At 45.3% G+C, this 27,034-nt stretch overlaps 1 protein-coding gene across 15 annotated transcripts in view; it reads right to left on the bottom strand.

Annotated features, from left to right (window-relative positions):
• The window catches only part of ST3GAL3 (ST3 beta-galactoside alpha-2,3-sialyltransferase 3), a 176,061-nt gene that overhangs the window by 9,243 nt on the left and 139,784 nt on the right, over positions 1–27,034 (bottom strand). For 14 of the 15 annotated variants that reach the window (XM_051797235.1, XM_051797216.1, XM_051797281.1 and 11 more), the window contains 2 exons: positions 17,020–17,166; positions 6,890–7,036 (listed from right to left, as the gene is read on the bottom strand). In XM_051797235.1, the coding sequence (XP_051653195.1) occupies positions 6,890–7,036; positions 17,020–17,166 (294 nt within the window). The remainder of the gene's footprint in view (positions 1–6,889; positions 7,037–17,019; positions 17,167–27,034) is intronic. The other variant, XM_051797266.1, reaches the window with a different exon arrangement.

Below are 27,034 nucleotides of genomic sequence, written 5' to 3'. Positions count from 1 at the left end.
TGGGCTCTCACACCTACTGCATTAGCTTCAACAGCTTTTTCCTTTCACTGCTGACCCAGTAGTTTTCTTTGTCTGTGAACTTCTCACCATAAGCCATTCTTTCTCTCACATTCATCATATCACCCTGATGGAGGTAATACATATATATATATATATATATTCATGTGGCTCCCACTTTAATCCTTCCGCTTCCTTCACTTCCCTGAATGCCCGCCCTGGTAATTCTTTCCTTGTTTCCTTATTATTTTCTTGTCAGTGAGACTGTCCAGTGTTTGTTTCTTTTCCTTTGCAAGATCTAATTGAACTTGAATTTTGCCAGTTTCCACTTTACCTCTGTCCTTTCTAGCCATCAGGAGTGAAGTCTCCTGATGCTCTTCCTCACTTCTCTATTACTTCTAACACCACTTGGAAGCAGCTCTTTATGAAGTTATGCCTACAGCCTTTTTCTGCCAGTTGCCCCCTTGCTGCAAGCATGAACTGCAGATGATCACTGTCCTTTCACAAACAAGATTTCAAGTCTACAATGAGTTCATGAGCTCTTCGGTGCATCTGATTTTAGTAGCCCATTCTCCTAGGCTAGGCCCAGATTCAGAGAGGTCAGAGTCTGCATGTGTGTCCCAATTTCACTGAGCACCCCGCCAGCACTGCTGAGTCTATATACAGACCTGCTTATCAAGTTCCCTCCCTTCGGAAGCAAAATCTGAGTTATTGAGTTATATCATCCCTTCTGTTGCCTTCCCACTTAATTTAACCATGAAGGTACTCGATCAAAGGCAATTTCCTAAAATGTCTCTTTGCAAGGGGGACATGCTAAAAACAGCTGCGAAAGGCCAACAGCTCTTCTTGTGCCCTCATGGTTGGTGACAAGAGCTGTGCTAGCCACTGTGTCTGAGAATACCTTGGCTCTCCTCTTGACAGTCATGCTGGCTCCTACTGTACATTCATGACAGTGCCATTTCTAGTGGCACCCAGCACCCCTACAGACATCTGCATTCAATGCTGGGGTCAGCAGCTGGGCTCTAGCACACCCCTGTAGATCTTTTACTTTCTTTTTCTACAGAGAGATTGTCTGAACCCTAATTCCGTTTTTGCCCATCCTACAGCCATACCTTCCTTGCTGCTATTAGTGCACAGTGATAATGCAAGTGTTACTGTACTTTCCTACTGAACAAGGCAATATCTGTGCTCTGGCCATGACTGCTACTCCACCAGCCTTCTCCAGACTTCCATTACATAGACACACAGTCCTTACGCACAGGAACAGCATGTGAGGCCTTCCCTCAGCCAAAACGCTGTCAAACAGGTGGCTTTTAAACAAAGACAAAAACGCATAAACCTCATCAGTCATCACTGCCGGCCCCAAGAAAAAGCACTGCCCTTTCAGAGGTCCCCATGCCCCAGCCCCTAACCTCCCCCTCCAAAGCTGACCTCCATTTCAGTCTGCACCACTCCTTGTACTGCAATCGCAATTCATCAGCCAGGCTCGAATAGCCGTGTTTTCAGTCTATAAATCACCAGGCTAGACATCTGCCCGGCTTTCAAAGGAGTTTTGTTCTTCTTGTTGGCTACCGCAAACTTTAAGGTACTTGGAGGCCTGAAGCAGCCCGACCACCCCCTCCCAAGCAACTTGCGTTGATTTAAAATGCAAAAGACGGCTTCACAGAGAGAGCCCAGATGATGATAAAGCTCTATTGTTTGTGAGACTCCAAACTTGATGTTTGTGGATTATTCTGAGAGGTAGCTGCTGTTGGGGAGAGACAGAGACAAAGCTGCGTGTCACTGCATGCTGCAGGCCACCTCCCCTGGCCCTTCTGACAGCCCTTACACAGGCTGAATGAGAACTGTTACATGATAGTGTCCTCCAGCATCCCACAAAGACCTGCTGGGGAAGCAGAGCCAAGGATCAGAAAGAAGTCATCAAAGGCAGCCGCCCACCTCCCCCTCGGGTCAGGCAGTGAGTCACTGAGGTGCTGGGCACAGCTGTGTCAAAAGAGCTGACACCTCCAACATCGGTGCTGGCGCTTGATCTGCTCCTCCAGTAAAAAGGAGATCCGTCAGCAGCTCCACTGCGGGACACAAATGCCGCAGACAGGCTCTGGATGGACAAGGGTGGCTTTTAATCGTGCATTCGCCGTTTTTACCAGCCACAAGTGCCAGAAGACAGCTCGGGGTGTTCCCTGTGTGGCATCAAGGTGATTCCTTGCTCACATTCTTGCTCCTGCAAGAAATGACCAGGAGATCGAAGCTCCCCTCTGGATCATGAAGCTGGGAAAAGCTGTGTGCTGGAGCAGAGCACATGGAGGAAGGATGATGGGAGCCAGTCTTGTGCTTCATTCCCATGATTTAGAAACTGCTCTCTCAGTTTCATAAGCTCCTTACGGACCTGTTTTTACTATTCTAAACAGTCACTTTCCCATCCTTAAATAATCTCTATTTCACTCTATTTTAAAATTATTCCTTTTTCCTCACCACCATTTCCATGTTTCCTTTGCTATGTTCCCAGTGGGTCTGACACTTCTACATTAATAGAAGACAGTGACCTGTGATAAAAATACACTTTTATGGAGTGCTTGGGCAGGAAGCATTACAGGACCTGAGCAAGAAATAAAAATACAATAAAGCATATGAAAATCCAGCTCCAATGGATTCATTGCCACAAAACCAGAAACAAGTTAGCAGACACCTTGGCAAAGACTCAAATCATTTTCTGTACAACATTCATGGAAGCAGGCAAGGGTCAAAAGCTGTTGCAAAGTTGTTTGGAACAAGGAAAATAGTAACTGAACAGAGATGACACACTTGGACATTCCCGCATTTTTTAAGCTAAAGCAAAGAGACGGGGTCAGAGCTGAAAAATCACCTGTGAGGGTTTATACAACAGCACTGGGTCTATTGGGCAGGAGTGTCCCAGTAACAGATCAGAGAAGAGCAGGTTGTCTTCATACCACCCAGAAATCCCCTGCTGAAGTGCAGGCCAGGGATTCTGCACCCTCAGCCATGATGGGGAGAAGATGAGAGACGAGGGGAGAAGATGCTGGGAAGCAGAGCTGGCATCCAGGGGCCAATTTGCAGTGCAAGCATTGATCTTCCAGCTCACAGCCCAAAACTGAAAGCACTGCACCAGTGTGCTTCCAGCTCTCCAGGGTACACCTGGGAACAGAAAAGGGTCTTCCACACCAGCTCTGCCTCGACATACCCTGGTCAGATTACACTGAGATACCCAGGACAGAGGGTAAGGAAGCCATCCAGGACCAAACTGGAGAAATTTACTCTCATGAGCATCCACAAGCACAGGAGAATCCATATGCGTCTGCAGACATACTGCTGGCCAGAGTCCAAAGACCATACACTTCCCCTTGACTAGTAACAGTGATGAAGCTCCAGAGCTTCATCTGCCTCCTTGCAGAGCCTTTTCCTCTGGGGCAGGAAATGCTTGCTCAGCCTGCAGGAGAAGGAGATCCTAGAAGAGTCAGTGTAGGCAGCTGCCTTTTGTGGTAGCAAAAGCAGCACAATCTCGGACCCTGAGGGCTTTTACTCCTGCTGGGAAAGCAAAGGCTAAACAAAACCATAGACTGGAGTTGCCTATTTCTCCTCTTGGAAATTCAGCTGCCAGTCCCACAGAGCAGCAGGAAAAATCACATTAATTTCCTCAGAGATTTTTATCACCTCAGTCTTGGCATGGGAGAGGCATCTCCGCCCAGCTGTGAGCAAGCAAGCGCATTTTGCCGTCTTTTTTATGTAATCAGAGCAAATTCCTCGGAGATGAGTCACGGGGCTTCAAGGGTGTCCAGAGAGATGTCAAGCAGCCTCAAGTGTAAATCAGTGACACACCTTGCTGAGAGGACTCAGGCTTGCCAGCAGGCCTATTTCCCTTGCAGACACCAGGCAAGGGAAGGGGCTCTCAGATGTCACCAGACAGGCTCCCACACACGTGTGGCACCTCCAGACCCAGGAGACTGCTGGTGTTTACATTTCCTCTGTAAAGACAGTGATGGTTTCAGGGTGGAGCTGGAGTGCTTCCCTGCAGCTGCTCTCTAGCATTAAACACTGAAGATTTTTGGACATTCAGGCTGGAGGAGCTTGGCATTCAGCGAAGAGATCTGAACTTCAGAAACAGAGGTTCTGCCCCACCAAACCTGGTCAAACTGCAGGGGTTCCTGCCTGGGATGTTCATTATTGTGGAACAGCTGTGATGAGGCAAGGTTAAGCAAACCTGCTCCCCTTCCCTGCCCAGGAATGAGTACTCCAGGCTCCATGAGTCTGCAGGCCAGAGGACAAAGATGATGCTTGCATAATTTCAAGGCACAGCCTGCTTTAGTGCTCCTTTAGATGCTGAAAGGTAGAGGAGGACCAGAATGAACATAATCCCAGAGGTCCAAAGTAACACTGAGGAAAACGCTGTGGATGCCCTTTGGGCCTCTGAGTGTCAGAGCAGATGGAACAGACAAAGACCTTGGTGGAGCTGGGTTCTGAGTCACTATTTCACTAATGCCAAGGGCAAGGTTTGGCACAAGGTATCAGTGCAGGCCAGCCTCCCCATTTGCAAAGTGCATGCAGATTTTTCTTCAAGCAGGGTGTGCAAGGTGCTTCCAGTCTGGAGAGGGCCAAATCTCTATTTGTGCATTCTTTGAGGGCAACTGCAGAAGACATAACCCAGCTATTATGCCCTTCACCTTTCAACTTCACCCTCAGGTGACTAACAATTACCAGCTACCATTAATATTAAACGGGAGAGAAAGAAATGCGATCCTCTCTCTGCTCTTCACATTCCACAATATCACAAACAATTTGTCATATTGGGAGGGGCAGAGGCGGGAGGAGCATTAATTATTGATACTTGGGAACAGATGGCTTTTCTTGTACCAGGGCAGTGAAATGTAAGAGGAGCTGTGGGTGAGGATGTGAGGATTAGATGGGCAGACACGTATCAGGTAACCAGGCTTCAAGTGGAACGGGAACCTTCCTCCTAGAACCAGCTCCTCTGGCCTGCAGAGCTCTCAACAACAGCCTTGTCTGCAGAAACAAATCCACTGACATCTGAACTAGTGAGGCTTCACAGAACCTTTCAACGCTCCCTCACCTCTGTACAGAACATCCCGGACACGATGACTGACAGCTTCCAGACAGCAGAGGCCTGGCAAATCAGGCACTAACTGCTCTCTCCAGGAGACCTTACTGGTTGCATTTCATGTGTTCATCCTCATCTAACTGCCCTGTGCCATGCAACGTTTATTCCTGAGACCACACACAATGTCCAAGAGTGACTTCCTCCTGCCTTCCAGTGGCGTTTGGATCCCATTCAGGGTGCTGGTCTCCAAAATCAGAGATCCAAGTGGTCTGGACTAGTGACTTCAACCAGAGACTCTGTTATCCAACTGTTTTTGCCAACCAGCTGTAATGAATCAGACCCGGGCCTGTGGAGGCCAGGGTGCTGTCTCTCTGGCAATGGTTATAAGCAGATGCCCAAGGAAGAGCCAGAACCAGGCAAGCCAATGGTTATACCTCCTCTACTGCTGCAAAAATTACATTCCTTGGCTATTTTCTATTCAGGGATTTCACAAGCCAGACCACCTCTGTACAGAGTGACTCAATTCAATTTTCCTCTCTGGACGTACCCCTCAAATTCTGTAAATGAGCACTCACTTTCCCAGCCAGGACTGATTAAATCCAGGATTATGTCACTGACCAAGGCAGACCCTCTTGCTACCTCCACAAGCCCAGAAGGTACCTAAGGACCACAATGTCCAGTCCCTTGATATACTAGGACTTCCTCACAGTCTTTTCCCAAACTCACTGTTTTCTCCTGGCCTCTCCTAAGAGCCTGTTCCAAAGCCTCATTACTCTTGATAATTAGACACACGCTTCTCATTTCTCAAGTTGACTAATCACTGATTTATAATTCCTCTCAGTCTGCCTAGGGTCATGCAGCCTGCAGCCTGTGAGAGTACCAAGACACGTACAATCTTGTGGTTTGGAAAAACACAACTTCCCAGGTTCCCTCCTAGTCTGGAGCAATGGTAAAGTGCTTGAGGTGAACAAATGCCAAGTGCCAGGAGACAGCTACTGTCCATGAACAATACAACTTTTCACAGCATGGAGTAGGATAGAGAAACTTTCCCTGCCAAGGAGACAGTGAAGAGGGAGAAGCAATTTTAGAAAGATCTGGGCCTCATCTGTGCTGGGAAAGAACGAGCTCCACCAAAAAAGCAGCAAACCTCCCCACTACAGAAGCTTTGACCAGTGTCCCAAGTTTGCTCTAGTTTGGTACCAGAAATGGACAGACCTGAAGGCATCTAACTGCTCCGTTATACCAATAAGAGAGCTCTTGTTCATCAAAAAATGCTGTTTGTATCACTGTGATAGTACCAGAAAGTGTTTCTAGTGTGCATCTCTTTACAAAGCAGTGTCTGCAGAGCCCTGATATGTGAACTGCTGCTGAACAGTCCTCTGAGAGCTGCACGGGCTGATCTCACCTTCCCATGTTTCACAGGGCCTGAAGAGGGGATCACCTCACAAAAGAAGCCTATGGATCAGAGAGCAGTACAATGGATCAAAAATCAGGAGAGGTCACATCTTTTCAGCCCCAGAGCAGGACTGCTCCCTTTCACCCTTCTTGAGTTAACATTTATGTGAATCTTTTCCCTGCTGCTCAAAGAAGGAATTACATTATATACACATTCCAGAGAACTTTTCCCAGCAGTAATAACCATTTTTAACATACATTGCACTTGGGAGAATGTCTAGAATTTTACAGGCAAATGCATGGGTGGAGCTGTGTTTCTGACCCACACAGGAAAGCTGGAAGTTGACATCACCATCCCAGTCAGGCTCTGGAATCGGGGTGGCCAGCGGGCTTGGCAGGAGGATGTGCTTGGCAGGAGCTCCCTACCTCTTTGATGGCAGACATCTTGATGGTCTCATAGTAGTGCAGGGGTGCATTGGGTGAACTCATGTCATAGCCAAACCCAGCTACCGCCACCTCATCACAGTTGTGGAGCGCCATGGTTATTGCTACGCTTCCCAAGGTGGGGATGTTCTGAGAGGAGAGAAAGCAGGAATGGAAGTCATTAGCAGGTTGCCATTTTTATAATCAAAGATTTCCTCTTATTGTCCCTGCTCACAAGGGCACTGCTGCTACTAAACAGAAAACCAGAAACACAGTATTTGGTTATATCTGCACGTCAGCTGCCCAGTGTCAGCTTGGTGGGGTCAACAGCCTCCCAACTTGTAAAGAAACTCATGCATCAGCCAGCTTCCTGTGAATCATCTAACCCAAAAGCAGCAGCTCTTGTTTGAGGCTCTGTGACATGACTCTCCAGGGGAGAGCACTGAAGGGTAGAGGTATTAATGAAGATGGTTAGACTCCCCTTCCACAACTCTGCCATCCTGAGAAGAGGGCAGCAGATGAGCTGGAGGATGAATCACAGTGGATATGTTAGCTTTCCAAAATTAAAACAGATGTAGATATTGGATTACAATGCTATGCACATTATTGGCTTCCAGTTAGGCTAAGGAGGAATACTTATCCCAAACAGGTCACCACACAGGAGCAGAATAAGGAACAGCTTGTTTTACTGATGGTAAAAGCAATTTAAGGTTGTTAAACAGCTCTGGGAGATGGAGAGGAGATAGGCAGAAGTGTAGTCCAAGACCCCTTCCTTTCCCCAGGGGCACTCCAACAGGCAAAGGGCACTCTGGCCTGTGCCATACCCTCCTACCCACAGCATTCTGGGAAGACAAGGAGCAGTGGAAAGCCAGTCAGAGACAGGTGGTAGCACTCCAAGCAGGGACACCCCAACTGTCCTCTCCCATCTGCTGACCTGCCATTTGCACTGAAGTCCAACCTCAGCTCTTCCTGTTTCGCCTGGCTTCTGTCGAGGCCCTGTACAGCTACAACTCCTCCTCTGTGTTCAGATGAACGTGACCACTGGGACAGCCAAGTGTTTCCAGTGTAAAATCCTAGCTGACTGACTCTTCTAGCTCCCCTTCAGCCAGATGAATCCAGAGGCAGCTTTGCCCCGGGGGCTAGGGAGAGGCTGAGAAATCCACCCACGTATCTTATCTTCATTTGTAGAGCATCCAACACCGGCCGTATCAAAAGTATCATGAATTCAGAGGACGTGCTCAGACAGTCACCAAGGGTGACAGCCTCCTAGCTGAGGTATAGAAACCAACTGCACATTTATATTTTTCACTGACAATGGCTTACCCTGAACCAGTGAGCAATGCCACTGCATGTTCAAAAATGCTGGGAACAATGTTCTGAATTTCTGCTTCTCATTCAAAGGAACTGGTTTTTGTCAGCACTTCTGACTGCCTCACCAGTGGGAAGAACAATGTTTTCCAAGCAAAGGATGTTACCCATACTGTATCTGAGATGTGCAGAGCTGGAAGCACAACTCACATGCTACGGAGAAATTCACTATAGTGCACTGGAATTACTCTAATGTGAAGACAAACAGGCAAAAACTGCTTATGGCTAAGTCAGTGAGACATTAAATTAAAACATTTGCAGCACAACTGTGACAGTGAACATCTAAAATGAAAAGACCTTCCTATATCCTCCTGTGCCAGCTCTAGATGTTGGGAAAAACAGCAGAGTCATTTTGTTCTTGCTGCTTAGTTTCAGTTGATACTCCCACAAACAATACTGGTTTTATTCTAGTTACTTTAGTTAATTGTTAATTCACCGGTAGCCAAAAAATATCAAGGGGTTTAAAAACATAGGGGTTTAAAAAAAATTGAAAAAAGTTTATTAGGCAAGGATACAAACATTCCCCTGAATTTCAAAATATCCAAGAACATCCTGTCTTCCCGGACATGGCAGTTTGAATTCAGATTTCTCAGCTCTATTTTGCATATGAGATGACATTTGGATGTCACTGGAATTGCATCAGCTGGTAAGTGAACGTGCCACAAAACCCTTTCCCTCAGCAGAGCTGTAGTTACAGTGTCCAAAACATAGTGAGTAAATGGTTACGTCCTTGAGACTGTGTCGTCATTGGGAATAGGATGGTGTTAACAACCACCCACACTTGCACTGGGCCCATTCCCACGGTACAGCTCGAGGGAGACACAGGGTCTTTGCCTGGAGGGAATTCTACTGGCCAAGCCAAGCTAACATTTAAGAGCTGACTTTCTAATGTGAGTCTTGCAAACCGCAGAGAATTAATCACACTACCCAACCTCATGGGAGGACTGCCAAACGACCGCAACTTTCTTTCAGGCATAATTCTTACTTCTGTTTGGAGAATAACAGAAAACAGAAATCGAGAGTGAACTTTCCTTTGTCACCAAATATCTGCCTGACTTTATTCTATCTATAATACGTTCAAGGTTTTAAGGAAAAATAGGAGCTAATTTTCTCATCTGCTTCTGTTCTTCACTAGTTCCTCACATGCCAGTACTTCAGTACCACCTGCTCTGCTCTCAAAAATGATTAAAATACCAGAGACCATCTACCTACCTAACTTCTTGAACTGTAGTAGATGGATCTGGCTTGGTCCCTACAACAATCAGAGTGTCCTTGCAAAATAGTTTTGCATTGCTCTGAAATCACATTTGGAAACTGATGATCTGATGGCATTTTCTTAATTGAATTATTCCTTATGGATGTTAGCACTCTCCAACACTGTGGTAGCTACAGCCTAGTGTGTATCCCCCCTGAAGGCAGAGATCTGCAGCCATTCCTGCCTTCATTGGTGAGGTGCAGCCTCACATCCCACTGCTGTTTGCACATCAGAACCCCGTGGGCTAGAGAGGAGCACCTCGAAAATACTGTAAATATTATTATCCTTGCTATTCACTGAGGGCAGTAACTGTCAGGGCAGCACAGGAGTGCTTGCAGAGCCCACCTGTAACTAACACTGCCTAAGAGAAGAACACGAGTATAAAATGTGTGTGCACCCACATCTAATACATATAACTGGGCACTTGCTCCAAACTGCTTATCTTTAAAAAAGAAGCAATCATCAGAGCGATGCAGTAACTGGGGAATTCAACAGCCTTGAAGAAAAAGGAGCTAGCTTGAACAGAAGTATAAAAGAAGCACAATTGTTGGTTAACTAAAGGTTAGTACTTTGGTCCTGACTTGGTTTAAGCTAGGGAAATTGAGCCCTTTTCTCCTGTGGCAGCCTGCTGAGCTTCTGCTAGTCCTTCTCCCTGTTGAAAATGAAGAACTACCTCAGGTCCAGCTTGCAGCATGGGAAAGACAAGGCCTTGTAGGATCTAGGGAGGTGTCCCAGGCTGTGCTGCAGAGAAGCCAACTCAGCAGCATTCTCCAGGTCCAAGGAAAGGACTCTCCTCTCCTCTCCTCTCAGCAAAGAAGTGGCAAATGAGTGGAGCCACGTATGAGAGAAGAAATGGTTATAATTACTCTCTGGCTGCATCTATGCAGCTTCCAAGCTCTCCTGATTGCACACAGGCACATGAATCCGTTGGCTGCAAAGCTCCAATCTGGATCTAACAGACCGTGTACAACCCATGAGGCAAGTTGGGGGACAAGTCACTCCAAAAGAAGTTAGGCATCATGGACATGGCTGTGCCAAATCTGGCTTGCTGTGCCCTGCACAATGCGTCAGTGCTATCTCACCACACACACCCTTGTGCCGTGCCCCAAAGACATACCAAAGCAACCACCACACCTCCTGCATTGAGTTATGAGAACACAATCTCTCAAACAACCGAGCAGGTCTCTTGCTATTCTAGCCCTTTGCTAAGAAAAAAACCCAAAATTCCAGCATCCTGCCTCAGAAATAACACTCTGGTGTTGGGCCAGCTCAAAGCCTGTCTTCCTGCTCATGGCCGTCTGTGTGCCTGGGTGTTCCTGTATCACCAAGAAATGGTGCTTTCGACCAAATGGTCAAAGAGCAGGAGCTCAACAGTGGCCAGTGCTGAGGCAGGAGCCTCCTGGGATGCCTCCCAGCTGCCCAGAGACTGGCCAGTACAGGTCATGCCATGGCATGGGGCTGCCTGGAGTGGTCCAACAGGACCACTGCTCCAGATGTGGCCATGATGAGTTTTGGACCTGAATAGGTGCCCATCAATCAGTGTGAGCAAAGCCCCAGAAAGCACCGGCAGTCCTCTCCCCCTGTCAATTCCCTGCCATAAGCCTTGAAATTGGCCTTGCAAGCTCTGTATTGCCTGCTGTGTGTCAATTGTTTCTGTCCCAGCTGGGGCCCATGGAGATAACAGGTTCATCATCCTCTCTCCAGTCCTGGTAAACAACAAGGGCAACCTCACTGCATAACATGTCCAGAACTAGAAGTCCACATTTTCAAGCCTGTCCTGCTTGTCTAAGACCAAACATCTGGAAAATGTAATATCTAATATAATGCTCCCCAGGGATCAGCCCTTTGCTTGGTCCCATTTGAGGGAACGCAGCAGACTGACAGATGAGCCAGAGACGACACTAAAAGGCCATGTGACAAACAGAAGCAGCAAACACAGCAGTGGTGAGCAACGTGTCACTGCAGCAGTGCTGGGCAAAGGCTACCTGAGCCTCCAGAGCCTGGCTCCTTCCAAGGGTACACGTCCTCCATGGCTGAGGTGAGCACATGCTTGGTGGATCTTGGTGAGAAAAGCATAAAGACAAGAGAGGCAAAGACTTCTGGTCTTGTGCTGCGTCAGGGACCACTGCAAGCTCTGTGCAGTGCAAACACAGCCAGTCTGCACCACCAGGTCAGGGGACCACAAGTGCTTTTAGCAGTACAGAGATGGGACAGATTCTCCTAACTGCTCCTACACTATTCTCTGTTGCAAGCAGAAAGATAAAAGGCTTTCCCTCAAGACATTGATGTTTCATCTTCCACTGGTCCCCCTGAAGAGGCTTTAAAGGCTGACTTCTACTCACAGAAGTAACATCAGCAGAAATGAACACCAGCCCTCCTCTGGACTCTACTGGGGGTGAGCATCACCTCACAGGATTGTGCTGGAGACCCAGTGCTGGTGACTGAACCTGAGCCGGAACTGCTCTTTGCCTGGTGCATGTGAAAAGCTCTTGCTGCTTTTCATTCCATGCCCGGGTCATTCCTGTGTCACTGCCTGCTGGACTGGAAGGAAATGACTGCTGTAAATCTGTTTTTAGAAATATTTGACTCCCTTAATATGTTAAATGAATTCCAGTTATTTATGGGATTTTATTTGGCTCAGGGTAAGACTTATTGGATTGTTCAGACTATTCCAAATGTTACCTTTTTCAATTAAAAGGTAAGTGTTACTAAAGAATAAACCCCCTACAAACAATAATGCACCTACATATTCAAATTGGCCTGACTACTATATTAAATTATTTGAGGGAAAACCTGAAAAATTGCTTACCTGGGAAAAATTGCTACCTTAGTTTTATCAGTTACAGTCAAATAGCAATGAAGTTTTCAAAACAAAAGACATACAGAAAAAAGCTATAATAATCACCACAACACACTCAACAGTATTTTCATTTTGTTTCTTTATGTTTACATAGGAGCAACCCTAAACCTGCTCTTCATTCCCCTTAGCTGAAAAGTTTGGAAATACAGCATAAAAAGCAATTTAGTATCATTCACTGTGAGCAGACCACTGCCTAGCATTCTGTGGAGTGATCCCTGTCACAGGAACTTACAAGGCACACTGCTGCTCCCACAGCTACCTCCATTCAGGCACAAAATCAGCTACAATATTTGGCTTCAAAAGACAAAGCAGAGCATCTGCAATGCTTTTCCTTCACCTCCCCTTGCTGTGAGTGGGACAGAGCCTGCAGAACTGGTGGTCTGCAGCAGAGCAAACGGGGAGCCAGTGGCTGGTTGCTGGAGACATGACAAGCCAGCTGCACACCAACTCCCTTCTGGCAGCTGACTGCTGAGCTCCAATACACCTTAACCCAATCCAAAATTATCTCTGACCACATCTACCTGATGCACAAGCTCTGATTCACCATTTCCCACAGAGCAGATTCATGTGCCATGCAGGGAGTATTTCTAAAGGACCTAAGCATTTAGCAGAGGGCAAGCAAAGGCATGACTTTACTACGTGCTATCTGCTCTGTGATAACCACATATATGCTTACCCCACGCTAAATGGGAGCTCGTGGCCCACTCTTTCGCTGAGAAGTAAAAACTCCCTTCAGTCACTTTGCATCCCTCATGTGCAGAAGCACATGGCTGGGCTTTCACCAAGCAGCGGCTGGTTTGCATTTACCTGCTCCATTCTACTTGTCCAAGCAGCTGTTCCCCAGCAGCTCATGGACTGATCCCACTGCAGTGGTAATGGATGGAACAGTCCAGCCCACAAAGCAGATGTGCTGTCTTGCAAACTCAAAGCTTTACAATAATAAGTCGTCTCTACGTTCAACTGACTGCAGCTGCAGTGGCCCTTTACCTGTCCCTCTACATGTCTTAGAAGATGCCATCAGAGTGCAAAAAAAGCAGCAGCATGTAAATGGAAAGGACTGAGTGGCAGATTGCTCTGCTCCTGCCATTCCCCACTTCTCTTCTGCTTCACAAAGACCCAACAGGTCCAAAGACATGGCCTTCACAGAGTGTTGGTCCAGTAAGAATAGCCCGGGAGACAAAGTTTGCTGATAACAGGGCAACTCATGAGAGGAAGGGTCACGACCACCCAGGGGAGCTGAAAACTGCCTAAGGAGCAAAGGGTTCCCACTGGCATGTCCAGAAAGGCTGACTGCCCACAGGCAAAACCACCTAACAGCTAAGAGAAGCCCTGGGCCAGGATGTGCTAACACTCCAGCATCAGAGGTTAATCCCTGAGCTCATGAGGGCTGTCAGCACCCTGTAGAGGTGCTAATCCACGGCTGGGTGCCTAACACAGCCTGGTAACACCTCCCACACGTGGCTCCTCCTTCACCACGCTGGTGCTGAGGCTGGGTGAAGCCCAGAGAAGGATGCTTTATCTCTTTATAGATTAAGCCATTTCCAGCACATGAACAAATCAAAGGCTTACAGTTTTGGGCCTTAGACCTTACTCTCATAAGAAGTTAAATCATCCCAAGTGGTGTATGTGCCACCAGCAACAATGGCCCTGAACTAATGTTCAGTAAACTGTCTGCAGTGTAAGGGATACTGCCTGCCTGAACTACCAGCTGCAACACCAGTGATGTCTGGTTTGTCTTGACTGCCCAAAGTCCTGTATACACAGAACTTCCACCTGAACAAAAAATCACATACATACCTTTGGCTAATGAGAAAGCCAACCCTGCACCCACACTTAACAGGGTTCTTTAATTAGAGAGAGGATCTTTACTAGACCATTTCTTTTGTGCTAAACCGTCTTCAGGCACTAACAACGATTTTTCCCCAGACATTGCTAGGATCCTGAAGGTTTTTCTTTATCATCTGCTTAACCCAAGAAAAGAAAAAGTCCACATGCAGTAGGGAACAACTCTCCCTCTCTTAAGACTTCAGTAAATGGACTGAGAAAACTCCTGAAACTTTACCAGTCCCAGAGAGAAGTCACTGTTCATTGTGGGTGACCAGTTTTGCTTCTTGCTCAGACTTTTGGCTACTAGTGCTACAAGTGCAATCAAAATGCAGGTCTGAGTTGCACACCACTACTATCCTCCAGAACCATCTGGCCCAAATTATATTATCAAAGCAGAGGATGTTACTACATTCACCCTTTATTGAATCCTGGGAAAAACGCTTTGAGATCAGCCCCAAACTATTTTACTAGCTCTCCTCAACCTTGCCGAAAAAGCCCCCAAATTACAAAGTTAATTGGCAGCACATTGTTACCATATGTGGTGTGCAAGAGAAGCACTGAAGTTTATTTAGGCATCAGAACCAAAGAGTGGAATATTACTGCTCTTTATGAGGATTTCGTGTTGCCCTTGATTACTAAGGCATCCCCGGCCTTGATCCTCCTGTCCAACACACCACAGCACACTGCAGCACGGGGGCACCAATCTGCCTCCAACCCAATTTCCTCGGAGAAACTCAGGACACTGTTTGCTGTGCTTTTGCTTACTAGATGTCAGCATTTTCCTTTCCATGTTCATATGCTTCTTTCTTGCGCAAAGTTTTCCAGGCTGTCTCTCTCATCTCTAAAGCATGACCCTGAACCCAACCAGCTATGCTCTGCAGCTGCTGGGCCACACTGTCTTGTGGAGCAACTCTCCTTGCTCTAGCTGCCCAACTCATCCTGCTGGATGTCTCACAAATCTTTTATGAGCGGTGGATTCTTGGCCTACGGGCTCTAACTTCCATTCTTCCCATTTAAACTCTGAGTGAAAAAAGGTCAGTAGCAAACTTGTATCACCGGGATCTTACCAAGACTCTTCCCTCTTTACACTGGCAGCAGCAGTTCCTCTTGGAGCCTGTGCACTGACAAAGCTCTAAGCCCTGCACTGATGCAGCATCATTCACTAGCATGTGAAGTCCCCTCAGCTCCATGACAGCAGTCCACAGTTGATGTCTGCAGTAAAATTTGTACTCACAGGCTAGAAACATTCTCTCTGCTTTTAAACTCTGACAGAATCCCTCCATCAGCATCCTTGCACAGACCGCCCAGTGTACATTGACATCCCTGCCCCACACGTGCACCTGCAGAGCTCCCATCGCCCCATCTGAAGGAATAAACTACAATTCACACAGTCTAGCAGGGGTCATGGGCAAAGACTGCCTGCCTTAAAGCCCCATAAACTATTTTTAAATGCTCAAATGGACTTTTGTGAAGTGAAACATCAGGTTTCAATTAAGATGCCTTCACTTCCCAATCCAGTGTGTGTTAAACAACCTATCAAAACCTCATAAACTTCAGTTCACAGCATTTTCATTTCCGGATTCTCTCTTCTCTCAGTTTAAGTAATAACTTGTGTATTAAAATAACGTGTTTAAAAATAAAAAACAAATCTGGGGAAAAATAAAGGCGAAAGTCTGATGATTTTTGTCCTTTACTGGGGCAGCAGTCCTGATTTTCTGGAAGACAAATCAAGACCTTGTCTTTCTAAGGGTAAGTTCTGGAGAATGCAGAGAGGTGAAGTAAGTTACTTTCTAGATGATGGGAATATTCAGTGCTCCCAGAACAAAAATCCAGCACTCCCAGAATCCTGTGACAGCTTCTGTATGTACATACACACACAGGGCAGTGCATTTTACAAAAGGCCCTTTCCATGTGGCTGAATCTGTCCGCACATCTCGCACATCGCATTTTAACAAGGAAATGTCTTATCTCCAGGCACCCACCCATCTGACTTGCACAAAGCAAATGTCTCTAATATTTCTGAAGTCTTCGTGATATAATTAGAGCATGGAAAATGAGTCACTATTCTGTCTAGTCCAAACCCATGTTGCGAACATGGCAAATCTCCTGCGCTGATAGCAAAGGAAGGGGCAGAGCAAGCAGACCTTGTCCAGGGAAAGTGCCTCTCTCTGGGTTTGTCAGCTGTGCTAATGTGCCCAAAAATGTCACGTGTGGTCTCTATCAACAACTATATCACATGTGTACATGAGCAATTTACCCACCCAAGCAATACTTACTCTAATGGCTGATATATTACGTAGAGCAAATATAAATAGGTTCTGAGGACAGCATTGCAATGTGAGATAATCCAGAAAACCCAAGTCACCACCTACTCCACACTAACACTCCAAAAAGTTGCACTGGGGGTGAGAGATATGAGAATGACCATTAAAGTATTTTGTTAATAAATATGACCTAAAACTGAGGTTTGCATTGTTTTCTTTTGTGAGCTTTTACATCTAACACCTGTTGCTGCGAGATCAGAATTTCTTACCAAAGGCCTCATAAAACAATCTTTACCCTCCTCTACTATAAGCCTGGGATGCAACTTCACAGTGGTGTTCAAGGCATTGCTGAAATGTTGATGATCCCCACCCCCAATGCTCAGATCAGGAAGGATCTTGCCTTGGTCTGCAGGAGACTGAGTGCTGCCACCATAACAGAGCCAAAGTCTCTTCCCTTCAATGTCCAACAACAGAGGCCCAGAGGAAAAGTAAGAACAGCCTAGTCTGCTGCTTGGTCTCATCCTTCTCTGTGGTTTTGCTTCCTTTGCTTTATACCTACCCCTCTGCCCATCAGGCCGTTGTTGAAAGGCAGTCCGATGAAGCTGAAAGCTGCTTCCTGGATGAAGTAGGGATTCAGGATACGTATCTCATGAGGTTCTCTTGGGACACGGGTTGCCACTGACTTCCAAAAGCCATCAGAGGCACTCTGGTAACAACAAAAAAAAAAAGAAAAAGAAAGGTAAAACAACGAACACAGTTACATACAAAATACAGATTTCTATTATTTTATTTAAAAACATATTAAAATGCACTAATGGTAGTGGTTCCCACTGTCTCTGCTCAATGCCACAGGGAACTAGTGTAAGGTTGTAGGGGATCTGTGCATCCTGGAGAGACGACAGCAGCATGGACTGATGCACTTGAGCTAGTCTGGATAGCAACTGTGAGGAGGACAGACAGGCTTGACCTTCAGCAGGAATAACCCCCTCCCTGGTGCCATCTTTTCACTCTTATAGGCACTTCAGCCACATGGTATACCATTCACATGGTATAGCATGGAGTACCCCCAAAATAACCAGAGGTTTCTTGTTCAAAGGACTTAGAGAACATTTGCATTCTAATGTTCAACTACTGTTTAGGTTAATACAGAGCAGGACACAGGGAGGATGGCAGTACTTTTAATCTGCTAACCAGCAGCTTGGGCAGGTAATCTGATTGAATGCCTCCTTCTCACAGCATTGAGCCATCTTCCCTGTGATCTCCCTGACAAGCAAAAGAGACAGACACTACACTCTACATAAAACCCACACATTTTGGAATTCGTTATTTACACCAGTTCTGGATTGTTTGCAGCTTAACAGCGAATTTACAGCTGCTTTCAGGGCACTGCTGAAAATGTTGGTGATCCCCTGCAAAATCCTCAGGAGCTTACCCTGCCCAGCAGTGATCACCCCTGCAATTATCAGCAGGAATTCTGCCGCAGTCCATGCCTGCTGCATTTCACGCGCTCCTTGTACTCGGAGCCTTGCGCTCGGCTCCTGTGAACTCTCACACCACGTGCTGCCAAACACCTTACCGAGGGTTTTTTATGGAACAATCCCACGGATATCTTTAGCTGCTGAATTTCATATCCTGAAACTGAAACTTTGGCAGATGGCTCGTGCTACAAAAGGCATTAACACAGCAAACTTGAGGAGGACGCACACCGTCATCCTAACCAGCAGTCTAAGAAAGCCAAGCCCCATTGCTATCCTGTGTCCCCTCAAAACTGCCCAAACACAATACACTTTTGATGACCAGGGCAAGCATCCTGTGAGTTTAGGTTCACATTTCAACAATGGTGAAGTGCTCTCAGGACCCTAAATGGAAAAAATTCCTTATTGACACTCATGTTCTTTCATCATAGTTGAATTAGAAAGAATGCCCAGTGTCAAAGCAGTCTAACACTTTCAGTCAATGAATGATCCCAGCATTAAAAAAAACCCCAGAAAAAAACCATTATAAATGTTAATAAAGTCCAACATCCATTTGACTGAGGGATTTGAGGGATTTGGTATGTCAGCTGAGTTTTGCCTCCTTGTGAAAATTCATTAAAAATTGGATAAATATTAAACCTTTGGAATTTCCTAAAGGCAAATGTGAAATAGAGGCCTTTCAGTTCCACAGAAGGAGGGGGAAAAAAATTAAATAAAATCACAGATTCCACTTGCATTAAGCATGCTCCAAGTCTCACAGAAATGAAGATGATAAACAAAAGTCTTGAACAGCTACTCATTCAGTGAAACCATCTTATCATAGGCTTAAGCAGGCACACCCTGGAAAAATAGTGTGTGACCCTGAAACTAAAATAAATTTATAAGTTCAATTACCATTTCACATGCAACTCTAAATATGGCATTGCCTAAATTTTGCAAACAATTCAAAACCAAAGGTCTGCAAAGCTATTTAAAGTGGACAAAAGATGTCTTTTGTTTGGACTTACACTCCATAGGAGATTCCATATAAGTTCTGGGATTTGTGTAGGTTTTACATGGTTTTTACGTTACACACAAAACATTAAAGAGAAAAGAAAAAGAAGAAAGGTTATAAACATTCGAGACTTTCATTCCCTGCTGCTGCTGGAACTGTCCAAAAGGAGGTAACTACATATTCCACTGCTGCCCATTTTCCCAGCGCTGTGTGAACCACCACGACCACACCTGGGCTCCCCTGAGCTAGTTCAATGCCAGTGCAAAATAAACGGGGGTCCCTATTCCTAGCTGGAAATACAACCTGTCTGCTTTGGTCCCTTCTATGTAGCTGTTTCTCCCGTTGCTCATCATGACTATCTCCCTAACCAGTTTCCTCAGCTATCACACTGCTCTGAAATTGCTCTGGCTTCTCCCTTCTGTCTCATTTCTATTTGCTCTGTGTTCTCTGTAACTTTTCGAGGCAGTTCCCCTGACATTATTATTGAAGGCCACCTGGGGTAATCTGTAGTTTCTAAAACAATTGTAGGGAGAACAGTGCAGTCTCAGCAGACAGCTCTCACAATTCCACCTATACAGCAGGCAAAGCCCCATATAGGCCTAAAGAACCAAAAACCGTTCTCCTGGCTTACAATTTCTGAAATTCTCAGCCTTGTGGTTTGGCTCTCCGAGCCCTGCAGCTTTCAGCTATGTCTCAGGCCCTGTGGTTTTGTTCTGCAGCTTGTCTGTCACTGGCAAGCTACAAGAGGCAGCAGCACCACCACGCTGGGAGCCCCGGGAGGCTGCTCCCCTGACGCAACCCCCACAGCGGCGGGAGCGCAGCCCCTTCCAAGGCTCTGGAGCACAGCCCCTTCCAAGGCTCTGGAGCACAGCCCCTTCCAAGGCTATGGAGCACAGCCCCTTCCAAGGCTCCAGAGTACAGCCCCTTCCAAGGCTCTGGAGCACAGCCCCTTCCAAGGCTCCATGCTACCGCCGATGCTCGGCCTGCCAGGGATGTTCAGCCTGATTGGACCCAGATGTTCCGCGGCGTTTCCAAGGCAATTACTTCCCTTTTTAGGCTGGGAGGAGACCAGCAGCCACCCGAGGAGCATCAGGCACCGGGAGGGAAGGCACCGCAAGTTCCTGCCAGATTCGGGAGCTCAAACTCGCAGCTGTAGGTTGGGGGCACCCTCTGTTCTCTGCTACAGTGATTAAACCCGCAGTGCTCACGGGTGGGCTTCTAAGGATGAAATAACTCCTGATTAGCATAATAAGCAGTCAGAAAATAAGCCTGAGAACTGCTCAGGCAATGTCCCGACACTGCCTCATCACCTCCTGGCACTGAGGTGGGAACCAGAGGGTCCAGGCTGGAAACTGTTTCCCTATGCTAAGTTCCCACTGTTGTTATTTTTTGGTATGTTGGTATTACTGTGCATCCAGAGCCTCAGCCACAGATCAGTATTCATGGTACCACGGGTGGCCAAAAAAAAGCTTATACTATAAGCATAAAAAACCAAGCACCACAGAGAGAGAGAGGCAGACAGGAGAATATGACTGAAGAACGTGTCTAATGAGGGCCACAGCACTTTTTATGCAATCTTGAGTATTTTCAAAATTGTATAACTGTAAAGGGCATCACTAAAGGCTTTTTAGAGGAGACTACTTTTAAAACTACCTAAGAAGTTAGATAGGCCTGGGCTTTTAAGCCAGTCTCTTGTACAGCTCCCATCCAGGGAGAGAGACAGAAGGAGACACCACCTCTAGAGACACCACTGCAGGAATAAACCAGTACAGATATGACAGACCAAAGATGGCAAGTTATGAGGAAGCGATAAAAAATGGCAGGGCTCACCAAATAGCTCCAGGGACAAGACAATCCAGCTGCAATCCCTCATTTTGTCCATTTGCAGAATACTGAATGGTAATTGGCACAGCTGGTTGTAAACTATTTTTTGTCTTCATTCAGTTTTCCATCTCCTGTTTTCAGATTTACCAAGGCAAATCACAACATACGCTAAAATAAAATATGGAAACTTAGAGCCTTAGCCAAGAAGCACACCTGACTGGAAGATATAAACCACTAGAAGCAGGCTGAGTCTCCCAGAATAAAAACATTCATAATATAATGAGCAAAATGAGGGGTAATGCCACTGCATCCCGATGAAACAGGTGCTGCCTCTTCTGTACCTCTGTGTTACTACTGGATTTAGGATTACAAGCAGCATTGTTCTTGAAGACTTCTAACTCTGATGGGAAGGGGACAGGGAGATTGCAAAGGTCAGCTACGTGCAACACAAAGCTGAATAAGTTCTGGGTATGCAATACCTGCTGCAGAGCAACAAGGTGAAGAGACTGGAGAGGGAACCTGTGGTAAATGGAGATTACTGCTCTTTCAAATACTGGTAACACCAGAAATGGAGAGGAAGAAGGACATGAGGAAAAGAAAAAGTCAGGGGATGATGTACCAGTCACAAGATCTAATTGTGCCTGGGAGATCACCGTTCACTGAAACCTCTGCGCCCACCAAAGCTGGAATGCGGTTTATTCTCTACCTGTCGTCCACAAGCACTCACTGTCACACCAAAGGTGCTGCAATCCATCTGCAGAGGCTTTTGAAAGGTTTCTGCTCAGTCATAAAGAGATTAGATGTGGAAGGTGTGTTTCCACTAGAAAATAACCATCTTATCAGCCAATGCTGCATTTCTCAGCGGTCAAGTAGACATGGAGGCCTGGAAAACGCTCTTCTACAAGTGGCAATATAAATGAAGTTGCATCATTTGCACCAATTATCACAGCAACAAGGAATTTTTAGCAACAAGAACAGAGGTGCTGAGAGCCTGCAATCTGGGTTGATGGTCAACTGCCAGACCCACTAGCCCACACTTCAAATATATTTACCCAACTTCCTGAAAGCGATGAAGAACCCCTCACCACCGTCTGCACATGGCTCTGATGGCCAGCACTTGTTCTGAACGATTCTATCTTCAGTTTCTAGAGTCCAGAAATGCTCTAGAGACTAGACCATTGTGTTCTACTCTTATCTGCCCCACTGAAAAGCTCTTACTCTGCCTGAAGGAGGAACATTGCTCAAGCCTTTCCCTCATCTTCTCTTTGTTCTGCTGTCAAAAGACATGCAGCTGTTGGACTATGTAACAACATGATACTCCTAATTTTTTTATAATTTTCGTTTCTTCTCCCAAAACATCCTCTCACTGACCAAAGTCTAAAATCAAATGGCTGTAATTTCCCAGACCATTCCCCTGTCAGTATTCCCCATCTGCCAGTATCCTTGCAGGACCCAGGTCTTGACAGGTTGTAAAAACCACAAATTTAGTTTTCAGTAATGTTTCTCAGTGTGAAACACTACTGTATTTTATACCTAGCAAGCAAAGAGCAGCAAAGTATGACGGAGACAAAAGCACCTCAATACATGGTACTACTAGAGCTTTTTTTCCTTTTCAAAGCAAAAATATTTTCTTCTTTGTCCATGGAGTTGAGCTAGTAATACTTCACCACATTGACAAGAGATAAGTTTTTTTAGGCTTGATAACCAGGGTGAAAACCCCAAGAGAAGGGAAACTTAATTCCAAGTAGCAGTTGCAAACTTTGAACTTTGTGCCAGACATGGCACCCTGGCTATGCATGAAACTGGAAGCTGTCCCATCCACAGATACTGGTTCAGAAAGCAGCAACTTCAACGGCGACCAAAGCCAGTGACACTGGTGTGTCACACAAGTTTGCTGTAACTCAGCAATGTGCTCATTCCCATGGCTGCCAGTAGGAAGTTCCTGCCCTGTTTACCTGCAAACACACATTATGAGTAAGCAGATAAGCATATTCAAACAGGCCTACTGAATTTCCAGCTTCGTTTGACCTATATAACTGACGGCTACAGCTAACCTAAATACAGACACGTCAGCCTCCTGCGTGCCTGCTCTAATAACAACTGCTGTCTTCCCCTTCACAGGATTAGGCAGCACGAGGCCAGGACCAGCTCCAAGGAGCCGGGAGAGCAAAGTTATTCTTATGCTGTGTTGTAAATGGAAAGGAATTCCTTTTTAAAAAAAACCCCAAAACGTATTTCCACGGTTTTATCCACGTAACCGAGAGCAAGATGCGGTTCACAGTTGTAAGGTAACAAACCGCCGCCAAAAAAAAAAGATTGTCCTGAGGAGAAACCGGAACTTGGAACATGTCAGATGAGCTGCAGGAAAACGCCGAAGATAATTCTGATGAATGCTGTTTCACAAGTTAAAGTATAAATGATGGCTCACATACGGTGTGTCAGAAGACACGTCTGCACTATGTGCAAGCAGGGTGATGGATAGACTGTACTACAGACTCCTTTGTTCAAAATATAACCTGGATTTTGAGCCAAAATTTGAAGAAATATTCCTGTTCTGAAACGTCTTAGGAAAGACGGAAGTTTTTAGTAAAAGGAATGGATTTAGATAATTTATGTTTGAGTTGTGGTTTTTTCTCTGTGAATAATAATCCTCCAACGAAAAAATATCTAAAGTAGTGGAGTTTCAGAGAAATTCCAGAGAAGAACAGGCCCTATATCATCATTACTTACAGGGTATTTTATTCCTGTAAGGGACCAATCCCTTTATTTTGCTATTATTTTTATGACATAGTTTATGAAATCTCATACTCATGTAACATCTATTAAAAGAATACCAAGGTTAAAAGGTTGAATCCACGTGTTGGTAAGTGCTGAAGTAGGACTGTCTCTCAACTTCATCTCAGGATTGCTGTTGTGAACACTGGCTTTCTAATGTTCCCACAAGATTTTTTCCTATATCACCATATTTCTAAGTATTTTACAAGTAATACTTCCATATTCAGAGAATCTCTGCAATATTTGGCATGTATTACATCATTTTACAGGGGAGAAAACAGACAAAGATGATGTCCAGTTTCCATTACCTCCCAGTGCTGTACTCCAGATACCTTAAGCTGAATTTTCAGAACATTTGTTAAGCTCACAGTACAACTCCACTGACTTTGCTGCTGACACCCAGCAGCAGGATATCCTTTATATCCACCCCATGAGACCTAAATGTGTTTGTGAAATTCTGATCTGACTTGCTCAGCATCACACTGGTCAGTGTTAAACCACCTCCTCAGGAGGAACTCGCAGTGTCTGTAACCAGGAGACCATTCTTTCTCCTCTCCTTTCCTCTCTCCTATCCACATGTTCTACAGCTTCTGCAACTACTCATAGAAGGCTGAATGCCTTGCATTACAGAAATTAGACTAAATCTCAGTCTTCCCTCTCCACTACATAGACAGCTGTGTTCTGAGTGAGCCAGGATATAATTATATAATTAAGGATAACATCTGCACAGGAGACCTGAATTAACGTTGAAAACCCAATGTTATTTTTTTTTTTTTTAACTTTTGGCAGCTTGACTTTTATAATCGTACAGCACTTTAAAAAATCTTAAAGTGCCAGTGTTTTAGGAGTTCCCTGCAGGCTGTAAACCCTTCCTTTCTCTGCTGTCCCAAGTACCCACCACTTCAACCTCCAATACTCCTGCTCTTGCCATGCACCAGACCAGGCTACTGCTCCTTCTTGTTGTCTGGTGGCTGGCAGGAGAAGGGGTTCCTAAGAGTACAGGAGACATTCCCTGCTCCCTGGTCTGTTGTCCTTGCTCCAATCTCTTTGTGGAGAAGTAACTGATGAGAAAATCCTATTTGGTTCTTACATTCCTGGAGATGTTGGATCCCAACTAACTGTGCGGAGAGGGCACCTGACAGGCAGGACAGGAAAGCCATGGTAGGACTGACCAGCATCCAACAGCCCCCACAGAACATCAGAGCAAGCCATGGGATTTCACAGAACAGCAGGAGCCACAGCAGGCTGAAGAACTAGAGAATTTCAACAAGACAGTGTGGGAAACTTCATAATTTCTTTTTAAACAGGGATACAACTGCGTTTTCAGTAGCCTCATTCTGAGAGACAGCTGAGTTATTTCAGCTGAACTTTCCAGCTGTGCCAAACACGTGGCATGGAAAACATCAGCTCAAAGATGATGGTGTAATAAAATGATAAAGCATTTTCCCTGTTGCTTATAACAGAAAACATAAGGTGATCCCAACTACAAGCTCAGCTACCTGCTCCACTTACAACGGTACGAATGCACAGAAGGATAAAAAAAAAATTGAAAAAAAATTTCAAAAAGCTTGTCTTTGCAGGCTTGGGTGACAAAGCACAAGGGCATCCCAGGGCATCTGAGGACACCCATCAGCAAAGTCTTTTTTAGGGAGCTGAACTGGTTCATGAGTCTGAATACAAACAGCAACTCATTAAACAACACATATTTAGACTAAACTCTTGGCACATTACAACAAAAAAAGCTAAAGGATCACCACAGGAAGAATTATGGCCTAGAAAACCTCATGGCTTTCTGAAGTTATCTTAAAGTGAGACTCCAGGGAAATTTTTACATTGTTTTTACAGCAAGAGCACACAGAAAATCTGTCTTCTCCTATTTTGGCATCTTTGCTGAAACGAGAAGCCAAATAATTTGTATGTTCACTGAGTGTTCATATAGAATATATACAAATTATTCAGCATCCTCTAAGAGCAGAAAGCAGAAAGGTCAAAATAACAAGAAACTGGGAAGATGCCAGGAAGCTCCTGCCCTACTTTATTTTCTAGACTTGCATTAATAATGGGTGTTTTACAGAAGAGTTTTTAAGTAACATTATTTAATATTCTTAAAAGATTAGAATTTAAATAAACTTAATCCAAACAGAACGTTTACATTTAAAGAGGTTTTTTTTTTTTTCCAAATAGTCAACGTGATGATTGCCTGGGCCAGACTCAGTATTTTCTGTACTTGCCAGAGTGGGTAAAATTAATTTAACTGAAAATGGCTGGAACACAAGTGATGGTCCAGCTGAGAAACACTTCCAAGCAGACCTACCAAAAGCCTTGTGCACGCAACACCTTGGCCATTTTTCTCCAACTTTATGCCTCTCGTTGAAATAAATAAATAAATAAAAAAGACACTAACACTTTTACAAATCTGTCTTAACTGAGAAGAGAAGAAACACCCTCAGACATTCCATAAAATCACAGCTGTAAGAACAGAAATACTACCAAAAAAAAAAAGAGGTCTTTCCAGAATCCCTCTTGCTTACTGCCTTTGCATGGCTTGGTCTGCTTTCACTTCTGTTGTCAAGACAAGCATTTGCATTAAATCAGTGTGAGTGTTGAGGTAGGAGTGAAGCTGAATTTGAAGAGGAAGGAGGTCAGGGATTTGCACCTTGTGCACACAGGAGCATCCTCCTGTCTTGCAGAAAGAAGCTGCTGTTCTTCTTGGGAAGAACCAGAAGCACCACACACAGCTGGAGCACAGGGGGAGAGATAAATTTAGGAAGATAAAAGAACACGGGGGGATTTAGTTACCTCAGTGTTTATTACAGCAGACTGAAGATATAGGTCAACCCCCTGTCCTGGAGCCCTTGGTGCTTTGAGGCAGAGAAAACGTTACAAATTGCTCAGACAGCTCTAACTATGCAAGTAATCCATGGAGCCTGCCAAGGAACACATGTGTTTCAGGCATAAATAGTCCAATCTATTCCTTTCTGAATTAACATCTGTCATCATGACACCATTCAAAATGACTGAAGACTGGATCATATTAACAACCACACATCTTGGATAAATATTTACTGTTAAGACTTTATGCCCCCCCCCTCCCCTCCAGTTTAAATAAAAATGCAGATAGCAAAATGCCTAGACCTGTGAAAGGGGGGTATCCTTTCAGCCACCGACAGAAAGCATGTGATTTTATTTACAAAATCAAATCGGTGTTTTTCCCCTCCTCTGTAAGTCTTCACACCACACACGGGTGAAGTCGCAGCATCCTGTGGTGTTGCAATGCTTTCCAAAGAGCATTTCTGGGGAATTTTGTTATGTTGGAGGTTGCTCACCTCAGAGACTCCACAAAGCCTTCTCCCTCTGGATGCAGAAACAGATCTGGCCTAATTGTGCCCCGAGAAGAGAAAATTTTGCTGTGACCTTTGCAGACAACTGGATAAAGCAAATAACTTACTTTCATGACCATCTGTCAGATGTATGACTGGCTTGCTATCCTGCTCCTCATAGTCAAC

Source organism: Manacus candei, unplaced genomic scaffold (genome assembly GCF_025592945.1).
Source record: "Manacus candei isolate 608988 ecotype Guabito, Panama unplaced genomic scaffold, ASM2559294v1 h1tg000005l, whole genome shotgun sequence".
Classification (NCBI taxonomy): Eukaryota; Metazoa; Chordata; class Aves; order Passeriformes; family Pipridae; genus Manacus; species Manacus candei.
Note: the sequence above shows the minus strand (reverse complement) of the source record. Positions and strands in the feature narration are given on the sequence as shown.